The sequence below is a fragment of the Hyperolius riggenbachi genome, chromosome 7, assembly GCF_040937935.1.
Source record: "Hyperolius riggenbachi isolate aHypRig1 chromosome 7, aHypRig1.pri, whole genome shotgun sequence".
NCBI lineage: Eukaryota > Metazoa > Chordata > Amphibia > Anura > Hyperoliidae > Hyperolius > Hyperolius riggenbachi.
Genome location: NC_090652.1, coordinates 17,505,041 through 17,520,074, shown reverse-complemented (window position 1 = coordinate 17,520,074; position 15,034 = coordinate 17,505,041). Strand labels below are relative to the sequence as shown.

The window sequence follows — 15,034 nt, the reverse complement described above, 5'->3', positions numbered from 1 at the left end:
TCATAAACAAACAGTAGATGAGCATGGGTTTATTTTATTACTGACCACATTTGAAGCAGCAAAACTGCTGGACAACGTATGCACAGTGACAGAGAGGCAGCAGATAAAAAGCAGCCGAGTTTAACGCATAAACATTTTTCGTGAAGGGCAGGCCAGCTGGAACAATTAATGGTATTTACAAGAGTGATAAAAGAAAGATAAAAGGAAGGTAATTATGTAAGTGACAAGCAGCTAGTGTGTGGCAGAGGAGACCCTGTCGGAATATATATATATACATATAACAATTATGGACAGGTGACAGAAATAACTTGAATGGACTGAGAGGGAGAGAGACAGCCCAGAGTCTGCCAGGATGGGATCTGGGGGAGGGACGCCCACAGACTCCTCTTACAAGCTAGTCCTGGGCTTTGACTGACAGGCTAGTGTGTGTATGTGTGTGTGCGTATGTGCGTGTGTGCCTCTGTGTCCCGCCTACAAAGCTCATATCAAGTCAGCAAAAACAAAAAACCAAAGAGGGTCTCCTTGCTCTAAAGGACTGGGCTTAGTGTCAATGTATGAGCTGACTCTGACCCTCCCCTTGACCAATTACAACGCACGGCTGGGGTGTGGCTTCCCCAACCCTCTTATAAGCACCTCTCCAGGAAAGGTTTTCTCTGACAGCTTCTGTGTGGGGTCCGGGGTTACAGGTGTACCGACCTCCTGCTAAGGACAGAGAGCAGGAGATGAGCTGTTGAGCCACGGGACGGCTCGTGAGGGAGAATACGCTGCAATATTCAGCTGCAGGGGAAAGGGGATCTGCCCATCAAAGACTCTGTCGACCACAAGAGGTGGGGAGGAGAAGAAACTTCTTGAATATAAGGACACGGTGAGCCCTTTTCGGCAGGGCTGAAGAGCAAGGATGGAGAACGCACACACCAAAACCACAGAGGAATGCTTGGCCTATTTTGGGGTCAATGAAAATACGGGTCTGGCTCTTGATCAGGTCAAGAAGAACTTTGATAAGTTTGGACCCAATGGTATGTTGCAATCTCATCTGATGGCCTTTTGCATGCCTACTCTGTCAATGGAAAACTAAAACAGTGGGGAAGATTCATCAAAAAGCAATGCAAAGAAAATTTGGGGCAAAACTGGTGCAAAAGTCGGGCAGGTAGTGAAATCAAGGCTTCCGATGGGTCAGTCTAAAGAAAAAACAACTCCACTTTTGTACCAATTTTATCCCCAGTTCTTTGAATTGATAAATCTGTCCCTGTGTACCTCTATAAAGCAAAAGAGAAAAATTGTGTCGGCTTCAATGTTTGTAATTGGTTTTACATTGTAGAATAATGCTGATATAACTAATTTGCAAACGTCGCCTTAAAGTATTTTACTTAGTACCGTTAGCTCATAATGCTAGACTGGTTGTACGAACATTGCCAAATACTGCATTCGCTTTAATATTTGTGAAAGCAGTCATTTGTAGGCATAAAACAGGTATTATGGGTGGTGGGAAAGCTATACTTGCTTAAAAACCTTCATCCCCGGCCCCAGTAGACGTATGCACCTCATGAGATAAGCAACGAGTCAATCGGGCACTAATAAAGTGACTAGCATTTTTAAAATCTATTGTTTTCCTTTTAAGGAACTTTTGCTAGAATACCATCAGGTTTCTGTGTTTTGTCCAAGTTATTTGAAAGATGGGCTAGCAGTTTATCCTTTGTAATCACTATGTGAACAACCCCGATTATACTCAGGTTAATGCTGAGATAAAATGATTTAGCCACAAACTATAAATCACACCGATTTGACAGTAATTAAAGTTAACCCTGCTTGAGAATTTCCTGCTCATAATGCAAAAATTTGAACGCAGGAGAATTCATAGTATCTAGCAGAGAGAATGACTGTGCAATATAGTGAAAACTGTAACACGAAAAATAACCTCAGCTGGTGAGGCTAAAAGAGTTTTGAAACATGGAAAATGTCTCAGAAAATCCAAAGCTTGACTCACAGAATGTATGCCGGTAGTTAGCAGGAGATAAATAATGGCTGTAGTAATGGCAGTACTGGAACTCTTGGATCTGACAAAGCCAGACCCCTCTATCTAGTCCCTCTGCATGTTTGGCCATGTAAGTGATGCACTTTGCACTGAAGGGCTGGCGGAGTGCAAGACATCTGCACAGTGCCACTTGTCACCCTGCTGTTAGTGATTATAGTGCTGTCTGTAAAGGGATGAGCTCTGCTGTGTCTGTCCTGACAAGAGGGAGACCTTGATATCTCGTGATGGAGTTGTTGTCCTGCAGTGCTCTTAGAGGCGTATTTTGTTGGGTTTGTGCTGTAAAGTTGTCCATACTTCATACAGGCGTAGGACGGATATATTTCTCAGCGGCATAACTTAGGAGTTCCCTGGCTATAGCTGTTACTGGAGTTGCTATCATTGTCTTTTTACTAGTCCCGAGGGGAGAAGACAGGATCTCTGTAAATGTCACATTCCTGAAGCAGAAGCCACACATCTAGGAGCTGGCAGAGCAGACTGCAGCATGGGGGTCTAGGTTTGTTGGCCTATAGAGGCTGGGATAAACTAATTGATATATGGATGGATGCATTCGTGTGAAATATGTACTTGTTTAGTGATTATCTGCAAAAGAAAGTCTTTCTTGTCTAGTATTTTTTAATACATCTGAATAATAAGAGCATATAGGATACAAGATAGTGATATGAAAATGTATAGGTGCCATAGAGGGGGTGCGTATTGGTCATGGCCAGAGTTATGTATAGATTTGCTCTGTGTGCATCCTGTACATATCAGGGCACTTCTACATGAGCTATATGTGCCGCCTGGTCAAAGATCTGCAGGAGGCCGCGCAGGTATTGAAATACAGCCGCCCCTATACGTTGGAGCCTAGCTGGCTCCTCACATGGCAGTGAGAGGTATTTTAGTGTTGGGGGTATTAGATCCAGCCCATGATGTCACTCGCCTTATACAGCCATCTCCGCTGTGTCCTTCAAGAGAGTCCCAGTCTGCAAAGTGCTGAGAGAAGTGATCCTTGCTATGGTCTTCCCAAAGGCTCAATGTCAGCCAGTGTTCCCCAAAATACATTCATAATAAGCATTCATCTCTATATATAGACATATCGATTCCCAGGCTTACTGCCGCGGAAGGGCTAAATTTAGCAGATCTACAATTTACACCGTTAAGCTCAATTTGAAGGGTAGAAGACCAACCAATCACTCGGATGCAATTAAAGAAAACAAGGACTAACGTTATCAGTGATTACTAAGGCTTGCTAGTAAAGGGCCTAGTTTTTAAATTCTACGGTTTTTACAAGCCTGAAATAATTTCCAGTGTAAGACACCACAACTAATGCAATCGTTTCCCATCGGCAGAAAGAACCGTGTAATACAGGCAACAATCTGCATAATTAACCACAAGACAACTAAAGCATGACATCTACGTGTTTTAGATGTAAAAATGCACGTCATTAGCCTAATTCTTTTTTCCTAATTAAAAAACACGGCTGCTCCACAGACTTATTAGTAGCTTTCAAGTAACTCGCTGCTAGCAAAGAATCTCCATTAATGTATTAGTACGCTTACCTAAGCTATATATAAGGGTAATAAGTAAAAAAGGTTAAAGGGCAAAAGAGGGCTTCATTTGGCCAGTACAACGCAGTGTGGTGTAAGATCCAGAAATTCATGTCTGGGAGCATTCTGTTCCCTTAGCATGAGGCACATACATAGTATCTGCGTGACATAAACTGACAGCAGGATTTACAGAGCTGTCACATAACCCTCCAGGCCAGCTTCTCACATACACACCACCAGCGTGGTCACTCAATTACACATTCAGTGCCATCAGTGGTTCCCCTTTTTATAGTCCAATGCCCCTGCAGTTGTTATTATAATTCATAGTATGATTAACTATTTTCTTACTTTATTCAGGAAAACATTAAAAAAAAAAAAAAACCTTGCAGTGACAAAAGACACAGATAGGCAGAGAAAACGATATCAACATCCAATCAGGCTCCAGCATTCATTCATTGGGAAAATGAAAGGAGGACTCTAGTTGGTTCTAAAACCACTGGCACCATTTTTCACTCATGTTTTCACAAAGTGGTATCTGTAGCAAATTCATTGTATCCATGATAAAGAATAGGGTTTAGTTCAGGCATGGGCAAACTTGGCCCTCCAGCTGTTAAGGAACTACAAATAATCCCACAATGCATTTGCCTTTATGAGTCATGACTGTGGCTGTCAGACTCCTGCAATGCATTGTGGGACTTGTAGTTCCTCAACAGCTAGAGGGACAAGCTTGCCCAGGCCTGGTTTAGATAGCAACCAGGGAGTTAAGGCAATACAAAAGACTCATTTGTTGACAAATACAAGATTGTATGACTAAACGTGAGTGTCATTGCAACCGCACTCTGATTACTTAACCCCTTGTTGCAGGAAACAAGACGCAAAATGAATGCCTTAAGTTAAATATTCTATAGCAGAGACGTGCACAGTAAAAATGGCTTTCATAACAAAGATTTGAATAATAATGCCGACCAGTGTTAGCCAGATTTATCTAAACTACCACTGACAGCAGAGGGCCTTCAAACTGCTCAGGCCTCATACTGTTGCCTTGTGGAACAAGGCTTCAAATACCATCACAACACCCAAACACAAAACCACATTCCATCGTACAAGATAGTTTATTTTATGCTTCTGTTAAGACTATAAACTGACTTATTTTTTTGTTCTTTTATTCCCCTCTCCTCATCTGAACAGAGCTCCCAGCAGAGGAGGGTAAGTGTCACCTTTTCAGATTACTTTACTTTAATAGACATTCTAGGTGTTTACTAATCAGACAGTGGCTTTTCACAGACAACTGATAGCCTCTTGTACTCTCCACAGGAAAGTCATTGTGGGAACTGGTCGCTGAACAGTTTGAGGATTTGCTTGTCCGAATTCTGCTTCTGGCTGCCATCATTTCATTCGTAAGTACTTCACAGGCAACTCACATCACACAGTTGTGGTAACCTATTAATGAGGTGGCACCTCATACCAACCAATCACATGACATCTTTCAAACCTAGACCCAATCATGGACTGGTTGCTATGAGTTTCTGTACATCAGCTGTACGTAAACCTCTGTTGGCCCCAAACATTGAAAGCAGCTGGTTTTGGCGCACGGCACCATTATAGCATTAATGCCATAGTATGCGGGGCGCATAAGGGCAATTCGGGGTTCCAGCAAATTACTTCTCCCTCCAAGTGGCTACATCTCGCAGGGGGAATAGTATTTAACGTCACTGGGGATTTGAGCGGCAGCAGGGAAAGCCATCATTCACCTCTACCTGCACCCAGTTTACCAGCGGTGTACTAATACCTACGCCCAAAAAATCATAATACTGTAACGAGACAGAGATGATTAAGCAACAGGTCCTCTTATATTAACCTGTGATTGTGATATTGTGAATTCAATATTTTATGTACCTATTTCTGAGACCCTTTTTTAGGAATATATAGGAAAATGGCACCAATGTTAAATAAACAGTTTGAGACGGACATGAGAGTTTGAACGTTATCCCACAAAGATGTCCTCGCTATACAGAATCCTATCAGTTTTAAAGAATGCCAGTGGGCATTTGTAGAACTTTAGAACTTGATTGACAATCCTGCCATAATATTTTGTCAGGTTTTTTTTGCAACGCCATCAAGTGCCATGTCACACTCTTCTGAAAGTGCCCATCATTGACACATCCTTGATTGAACACTTTTACAGAAGAATATACTTTGATTGTATATAATAGTCCTCGTGCTACATGAGTTGTAAGATTATACAATTAAGATTGTGTCACTGAAGGGCACCTTTGGACATGATGAAAAATCAAGGTTGAAAACTGAGCAGTACTGAACCCACTAAATGAAACATGGAAGACAGAATACTGAGGGGTCATTAAGAATACTGACAGGTTGTTAATAAGAACAATTTTCAAGTTGTTAATTTTCACGCTGAAGCTATAAAAGGAACAGAAATACCTAACTAGCGGACGGGAACTTGTTGCTATGTAATTCTTCTCGAAAAAAGCAGCGTTGGTGCATTCAGCATTAGCAGACAGCAGCACCTATTAGTCTCCACAACCTTCAAACAAATGTGGGGTCCATGTCCATCAAACACACGCTTGTTGAAGCCTGTCAAACTCAAAGCTATAACTTTCCATTGTTAGTTATGAGGCAGTCTCCCGCCGTGTTTGTGTCCTTGCTTTGCGTTGTGTCACATCAACTATGTTGGATGCAAATTGATGCAACCCAATGCAAAGCTATGTAAACATTGAACTGGTTATGGACAAAGCATGTCCAGGATGCAGTAAAAGCCTTTAGCTCACGTCTCATCATTATTTATATAGTGCCACCATCTTCCAAAGGGTCTGATGTCAGGAGAGACATGTTGTTTTCCCTTCAAATACTGAATTATATTAAAATGTTTAATAGAAGAGAAAAGAAATAAAGTGGAACGTATTTTCTATGCAGCCTCAAAGTCAAAATAAGGTATTTTTTACGTTAAAGTGAACCTCCAGACTATAAATCTACTCAGCAGCACTAAAAAGGCTTGGTGTTTCTTTAACAGTTTCACAGCATCAGAACTTTGTTTTTCTTACATAAGCCTTGTTTTTAGCTGCACAAAAGCTCAAGCTCCGCCCCATCAAAGAAAACTGCGGCTTTTTTCCCTGATGCTGTGCAAAGCATGATGGGATTTCCTATGTTGTTATTCACGTTGCCTAGCAACTGGGAGGGGTAATCGGCACACAGGACAGTTGGAACTGTGTCTCATGCTCCCTGTCACCTCCTTTCAACCAAAAAGGTGGCTGCCCTCATGAAATCAAACATTTGCCTGTTCTTTTAAAACAGGGTGGGTAAGAGATTATATTACTTATCTATTCTAATTAACATAACTAATGTAACTTAATGACAGTATGTTTGTGTAGACTGAAGTTCCTCTTTAAATGTAAAAAATATATATATAAATACTTGCATGAATGTGATTGGGTATTTGTAGCATTAACGGATTTCGGCTAGGAGAGGTGGAGGGAAGCGCCCCTAAACAATTGCAAACAGCTGGGAAGCTCTATGAGATAGACACTCTTACCTTGGTAGAGGAAGGCGGCCAATAATAATACAATTTCCCGAGCAATTGACTGTTCCGATCCAATCATTGGGATCAATCGGAAACAATTGTTGGGAAAATAATAAGCAATCAAATCACACTGAAAGAATCATTTCAAATTCAGATCGACAAAACGATTGTTCGTCAATCAGTACCACTGTACCCAATCCAATAGATCGTAGGGTTATTTAGGAGATTGTACCATTAATGGGCAGCTTTAGAATTATTCAATTTACTGGACACTAAAGGACCACTTGTTTCGTAGGCCTTACCCACTTCTTCATGTCACAAAATACAGGCCCTTGGCCAGTTCACTTTTGATCTTGACTTTTCTCCTAGGAAATACTTTTCAGCTTATCTAAATCAAAAGGACACTGAAAAGTAATAGCAAACTTATCTTGAGTATTTTCATGCATGGTGGGAGCTTTTAAGGTATGTTATTGGTAAGGTTTAAAAATATCTCCTTGGAGAAAATTCAGGAGAAAAGTTAATAAGACATGGGCCACAGTGTCTGTAACTTGAGCAACTCAGAATTGGAGCGCTTAAAATAGATTTAGACTAGGTTTACACTACGATGGGTTGATGCCATTGGATCCATTGTCACTGTCCATGACATGACCACATTATTTACAGTGTCTCTGCATTAGACATGTCATATATAGCATTGTTATTATGACATGTCCGACTTCTGTCCACTGTCTGAAAAAATCATGCAGGTCAGGGCTCGAAGTCTCACTGGAGGACAGTAACCTCACCACAGGATATATCCCTTCTGTATATGGCAACCCTGTGGACAGGACACACACATCCTACCCAAATGTGTCACTGGAATAAGTCCCCAGACTTGTGACACTGTCAGATGACACCACTGGCTACTGGCAGGCTTTTCTTTACCATACACAAAACATAAACACGCCTATCTTGGCTGTGTGCGAACCACATTATTGCATGAATGACAGGCGGTCAGCACCCAATAAAGTACCAACAGGCCCATCAAAATTAAGTAGACTCTTCTCAGCGATATTTACAGTCAGCATTTTTTTTTTCATCAAACTTATACAAAATATTCCTGCTTTTTTTGTTTAGATGTACGGACAGGTCTCCATTTTTTTTTTAATGCAATACTGAAGTAAGCTGCAAAAAATAAGTTAGATAATCGCCTAGGAAGGCTCTGGATCGCGTCAAGCCTTCCCGGTCCTCTCTTCCTGTCCTTGTTCCACTGCTGTCACCCATTGGGCCTTTGGGACTTCGCGGCAGGCTTCACGCCACCAAGTGCTTCCAAAGACAGGTGTACCCACGCTGCGCATACTCAAGCCCGGACTCATGCGGGTGCAGTACTCATGCATTTGTCTTCGGAAGTACTTGGGGACCAAAGACTGCTGGAGGAGGGCTGAAGAGGTATTTGACCAAGCTGTTCAAAGAACTTCACCAGGGCCCAGTGGTGGAACGAGGACACAGAGGGAGCACGGGAAGGCTCTATGGCTCCAAAGCCTTCTCTCTCCATAGGATAATATCTAATGTTTTCCATATTGCTTTAGTATTTAACAACTTTAACATACAAAAGTTTTTATTTGTCTATTTGCACTTAGCATACATATCTCCAAGGTTTCTCTGAAATGCGTCCACGTAGCTATTTATACAAAATCTGAGATGCTGTCATGTTTCTAACATTTTAATTTAACTTAAAAAGCCCTAAGTAAAAAGGACACAGAACTGCAGCATATTGGTGATGACTGGTCGCTATTTGCTATAGGGTAGTTCCACCATGTGCCCTTGTTTGGCTGGGAGTCTGCATTATCTTTCCATGAGATGCAGTTTCTGCAAGGCCACACACTGCAAGAGCGGAACGCTGTGCTCACACACACGTGATGCTAAAAGTGTGAAAGAGTTAACTCGGTTCTAACCCTGACCTTTTCTTTTCCCAATGAGCTGCACATTCTGCAGGTTAAATTTGTCTTGAAGATAACCTGATAGGGCCAGTGGCCAGCTCAAGTATCAGACAGCTGCTGGGAGACTGCAAGAGGAGGCCCAGTGAGAGAGAGGGAGAGGGGAGGTCAGGGAGACAGTGGGTGTTCCTTGCCGATTGTGAGTGACAGCCCCGCATGGCTGTGTGTTTTCTGAGGGCAACAGCTGCACGAAGCATGAGAGGCCCCCATAAAATAGCTGTAAATCTACTCCACTGTAACCCAAGAGCCTGTTTATAATGACAGGGGTTCTGCGGTGACACTGTGCCGTGCAGGACCCCAGGATAGCGGCCTAAGCAACTCAGATTTTACAGTAAAACGCCCCAGAGCGCAACCAATAGAATTTATTCTACGGAATCCTAACTAGCTCTTTATGATCTCTCTGTCAGCAGATCGCTGGAGCCACATCACTATCAGCAATGCTTACCAGCAACGTTAACAGATAGGCTCAGTGTTAATCTGCAGCCGTGGCCATTAACATTTCTAAATCAGGCACACGGCCCTGGGTTTCACAGCAAAAACATAGCAATTGACTTCTGATTTTAAAGGGGTTTCCAAGTTTAAAGGCAGAAAAAGTGTATACACATAGCTGGAGGGCTCTGCTTAAAGTACAACTGAAGCAAGAGGGATATGGAGGCTGCCATATTTATTTTCTTTTAAACAATACCAGTTGCCTGGCAGTCCTGCTAATCCTTTGCCTCTAATACTTTTAGCCACAGCCACTGAACAAGCATGCAGCAGATCAGGTGTTTCTGATATTATTGTCGGATCTGACAAGATTAGCAGCATGCTTGTTTCTGGTGTGATTCAAACACTGCTGTAGCCAAATAGATCAGCAGGGCTGCCAGGCAACTGGTATTGCTTAAAAGGAAATATAAATGACAGCCTCTATATCACACTCACTTCAGTTCTCCTTTAAAGAGGAGCTGTCAGCCATACTATCTCAGAAAAAACACACATATATCAGTAGATAAATACTTGCTCTACTTACATAACATATGTATTGCACTGTCCATGTTTTGATTTTAGGGATTTTTCTACAGTAAAAAAAGAGAAAATCCTTCTTAGCAGTTCCTATTCTAACTGTAGTTATCTTGCAGCCAATCCTGGTGTCATTTCCTCCCTTACTCTCCTCTGCCTAATTGTGTATATATTGCCCGCCATTCACTATAGAAAGTCACTGTCTGCTTGAGAAATATTGGCCAATCAGAGAGGAGCTGTAGGAGGGGAAAACAGGAGGAAAGAGGCTTCAGCCAATAAGACTGCATTAGTTAAATCTGAGGGGAAGTAGAGAAGCAAAAAAGGACAACCCAGCATGCCCTGCAACTTCCTTTTTGTTTACCAAAGTTTGTGTGTACTAAATAAGAGTCAGGTAAACTGGGGAATGATAATTTATCAACAAGAAACGTAATAGTGATTTTAACTTTTGGATTGCCTGATTAGCATCCCTATTAGTTGTTTACCAGATAAAAATAAATAATTGCTTTTTTTATTTTATGCCCGACAGTTACACTTAAAAGAAAATAAATATGGCGCCTTCATATCCCTCCCACTTCAGATGCCCTTGAAGCTATTTGATATCATTTCCAGCTGCGGGACAAAATATCAGATTCACAACTAATTACGCAATGAATGAGCAAATAAAGGAGAGAAAGTTAAAGGACAACTGAAGCAAGAGAGATATGGAGGCTGCCATATTTATTTACTTTTAAGCAATACCAGTTGCCTGGCTGTCCTGCTGATCTTCTACCTCAAGTCCTTTAGCCATAGACCCTGAACAAGCATATGCAGATCAGATGTTTCTGACACTATTGTCAGATCTGACTGCATGCTTCTTTCAGGTGTGTGATTCAGGCAATACTGCAGGCAAATAGATCAGCAGGATAGCCAGGCAACTGATATAGTCTAAAAGGAATAAATATGGCACCGCACCATATCTCTCTCACATCTGTTGTCCTTTAATGCTTAGTTTAGACCATAGATAACAATTGAGTATAATACCACTTTGTGATGTTAACCTGTTTTCAGCAGTTCTCCCCCTACTGACCAAATTCTGTACATGAGAGGCTTGTGAATTGTGGCATGCTGTATGTCAGTGTAGACCTCAATGTTATGTGTGACGTTTCTGATGACTGCTGTTGCTTTGCAGGTGTTGGCCTGGTTTGAGGAAGGTGAGGAGACCATCACAGCCTTTGTGGAACCCTTTGTCATCCTCCTGATCCTGATCGCTAATGCAGTCGTAGGAGTCTGGCAAGTAAGTACAGCGCTTCTATTGCTAGAGTCATTATAGATTGGATGACAGGTGCTTCTTCAGCCCAAATAGAACTGTCAATTTCTACTACCGCTCCTGCTAAAATCCAGGCAGAACAAAACTCATTCATTCTATCCATCTATCCATTTCGAGCACGTGATAAAATAATTGGCAAAACGATCGATTCCTCTCTGAAAGGGATCGATTCCTACCACAAACTGCACAAATAGATTCCAGCAGGGGATGTATTGAAAACAGATCGCACTACATAATTGCACCGCTCAATTCAGTGCAACACTATAGCCTGTCGATCTATTGCCAATCCTGCCCTGCCCCCGATCAAAGTAGATTTTCCGTCCTGTCCAATCTATACTGTCCATTGATTTTTTGTCAAAATCAACCGCAATCCTTGCTAATGGCTCCATCTTTCCTCCCCGATTCTGGCAGCAAAATGAAATGTTTACCCAATGCCCACAAACCATATATATTTTCTTTGTGAATTCAGTTTTTTTTGCAGAAATATTGCTTATTTATCAAAAATTTACCGAAAAATAATACCTCTGTAATTCTTAATGAAATTCAAATGACATTTTCTGCATTCATAATATTGCTGATCGTTAATAAGACGATTGGTAATGCTTAGTGGATTGAAGCTCTTGGCTGGTTTGCTGGGTGGGGTGTATTGTTCAGTAACACACCCAAAAGATAGGCGGCACAACTTATACATCATCCTCAGTGAGCATGTGTATATCCCGGGTGCAATAACGATCTGAAAACAAGGGGCTGAGATAAGCAACTTCTGGCCAAACGAAACAGTCTCGCTAGAATTCATGCGGCAACACGCTACTATGCACACATGCTTTGTATAGTATGAATGAACCCTCTCCCCACCTTTTCTATGTACATCTGTAACATAAGGAACGTAACAGCACAAAGCAGAATGTAATAAACTATTCAGGAAACCCACGCTTACGCTAATTATATTGGTGTATATTGGTATGTAGGCCCACCCTCCCAGTGATGTGTAGCCTAGGCTATGCTGCCTGTCACACAGCCCTCTTTCCCAGTGCCCTCCGGGAAACCAAGTATTGTTTCTGCTAAATTCGGGAACAAACAACAAACATTCCGCAGTAATGCACCTGCCAACAGTAAAGATGGCGCACCTGTGATAAATTTAAGAATGTAAATCATGGTGAGGAAAGATTTTACAATGGTCAAACACTGAATAAATGTACACATGAATATTGAAAAAATTTAAGCAATTTTATTCATAAGCTCATATTAGTTTGTCTTTAACTTCCTATTTTGGGGTCAGCTGTTACAGGAAATCTCCAAAACAAAGATGGTGACAGAACTAAATATCTAAAAGAGTTTACGTCCCCCATCTCTTTATTCACAACTTTATTCACAAGAATACTATCCTAAAGGGGTCCATACACTGAGCCGATTAGCGGCCATCGCAAATCGATTGAAAGATCGATCGCTTTGCAGCCGATGGATTTCAATCGATCCGGCAGGCTGAAAAATCTAGGTCGATCTGAGGAGATTGCTTATCATTTTGCATTGGACCTAATGGAAATCTGATGGCAAAAAAATGCCATCAGATCGATTTTCAATAGATTTCATACTGAAATCTATTGGAAATCTGTTCCTAGTAAAAGATGTTCCTAGACACATCAGATAGATCAGAAATCTATCTGATGATCTATCTGCTGCTAATCTAACGAGTGTATGGCCACCTTTAGTGTTACTCACAATATTAGAAGCACGGAGTCCAGTCAAGTACTCTGATACTTTGAGTGGGGCTGCTGTTGCTGCCTTGATTGCATCATCCCCACTGTACAGACTGCAAGGGGGCTGGCACAGACCGAACCTGTATGAAAAGATTGCCGTAAATACCCACAGTCTGTCTCTGGGCTCCTAACCAGGTATTTTACAAGGGATTTATCTGACATCAGTCTGTCACAGACTGCCGTGCTGATCTAGGAAAACATTTTTGCATGGTGTGGGGCTTTAGAAGATTCTACTTGTAAAATGACTGAAGACAAAAGGAGAAAAAAACGTCCTGTAAAACCTGATGAAAACATTTGTGTCTAAAAAGTCCCCTCTTGTAACTTAGGAAAGAAATGCTGAAGATGCCATTGAAGCGCTTAAGGAATATGAGCCCGAGATGGGAAAAGTCTACCGTAGTGACAGAAAATCGGTACAAAGAATCAAGGCCAGAGAGATCGTGCCAGGAGATATTGTGGAAGTGGCAGGTGAGATGGAAAATGTATTAATCAGCAGTCTTCCCATTCCTCCTAGACTCACAGTTATCAGACAATGAGTGCGTTCATTAATATGACTTTATAAAGTGCTATGTTTGTAAACACAATTAGAGGGAGGTCACAACAAATGCATATTTTTCTTTCAGATTTACATCACCTAAACTATAGCTGGAGGCTTTTCTTTAAGTGTCCTATGTTCTAAGACTAGTATGTGAGTCTATGGCAGATGCTGCAGGGATAAAGCCTTAGCCACACCAGCAGCTTGGCAGCAGCAGTTTGTAGCTGGCCACCAGTCTAGACAGATAGCACTTTCCGCTAGAGCGGGGGTGTCAAACTCAAATACAAAGTGGGCCGAAACACTGGAACCAAGTTGCGGGCCAACATCACTGTCTAGTGGCCACCTCCCACCCTTATAAAGTTCCCTGGTGTTTAATGACCCCCCCCCCCACCTTTCCTATACAATTTCCTGGTGTCTAGTGCCCCCCTCCCTCTGCTACAGAGTTCCCTGGTGTTTAATGACCCCCCCCCCCCTTTCCTATACAATTTCCTGGTGTCTAGTGCCCCCCCTCCCTCTGCTACAGAGTTCCCTGGTGTTTAGTGGACCCCTCCCATTACAGTTCCCTGGCATTTAGTGGTTCCCCTCCCACTCATAAATAGTTCCCTGGTGATCTAGAGCAGCACCCCCAATATAGATTCCCTGGTGGTCTAGAATGCAAAGTTGGTAAAGCACTTGCCAGCTAAATTTGATGGCTCTGGAGGCCAGATTTGACCCAAGAGCCTGGGTTTGACATGTGTGCACTAGGGCGATGTAGTTAACAGCAACTCCAGCTTACCAGCTAATTGTATTTTATTCAAGACTCTGTTGTAGATATTTGTGTATTTAAATAAACATAGTGCACAGCATGGGGATCACCATGTGGGATAAGGAATACCCCACTATGCAAAGTGGAGAGGAACACAGTCATAAAGATTAGGGAAAGAAACACAAAACAACAGGAACGCCAGGAGGCCAATATTGTGCAGTATGTTAGTGAAATTGTTGGACTAGTGTAGTTCAATTGGTGGATACTCACAAATCCAGGTTGCTTAAGCCAGCAACCACCAATACAGCATGTAAGGAAGTACCGTCCCCACTCAGCCTTGATGTTGAGGTTATATGCCAAAAACATAAAAATCAACCATCTAATAGGAATGGCTAAACGTAAAATAAACAACAAACGGAGGCAGCAAAAAATAAATAAAATTATTATCTCGTAGGGTCGAGTTAATTTTATTTCCTCAGTCAAAGAACGGCACAAAGTACCCGTCCTTTGTTTTATGGGGTACGAGTGTAAGAACTTTGAATTGAAAGCCTTATAAAGAAGTTGTGAAGCTAAAACGTAACTTTTATTAGCCATTAAACATTAAAAACGTTGTATTCTAAACT

The 15,034-nt window shown here is 41.8% G+C and overlaps 1 protein-coding gene across 2 annotated transcripts in view; it reads left to right on the top strand.

Moving 5' to 3' along the window:
- The first annotated feature begins 645 nt into the window (after window positions 1-645).
- The window catches only part of LOC137524113 (sarcoplasmic/endoplasmic reticulum calcium ATPase 1), a 38,557-nt gene continuing 24,168 nt past the window's right edge, over window positions 646-15,034 (top strand). For both annotated transcript variants that reach the window (XM_068243624.1, XM_068243625.1), the window contains exons 1-5: window positions 646-1,016; window positions 4,747-4,764; window positions 4,873-4,955; window positions 11,240-11,344; window positions 13,461-13,599. In XM_068243624.1, the coding sequence (XP_068099725.1) occupies window positions 899-1,016; window positions 4,747-4,764; window positions 4,873-4,955; window positions 11,240-11,344; window positions 13,461-13,599 (463 nt within the window). In that variant the 5' untranslated portion in view covers window positions 646-898. The remainder of the gene's footprint in view (window positions 1,017-4,746; window positions 4,765-4,872; window positions 4,956-11,239; window positions 11,345-13,460; window positions 13,600-15,034) is intronic.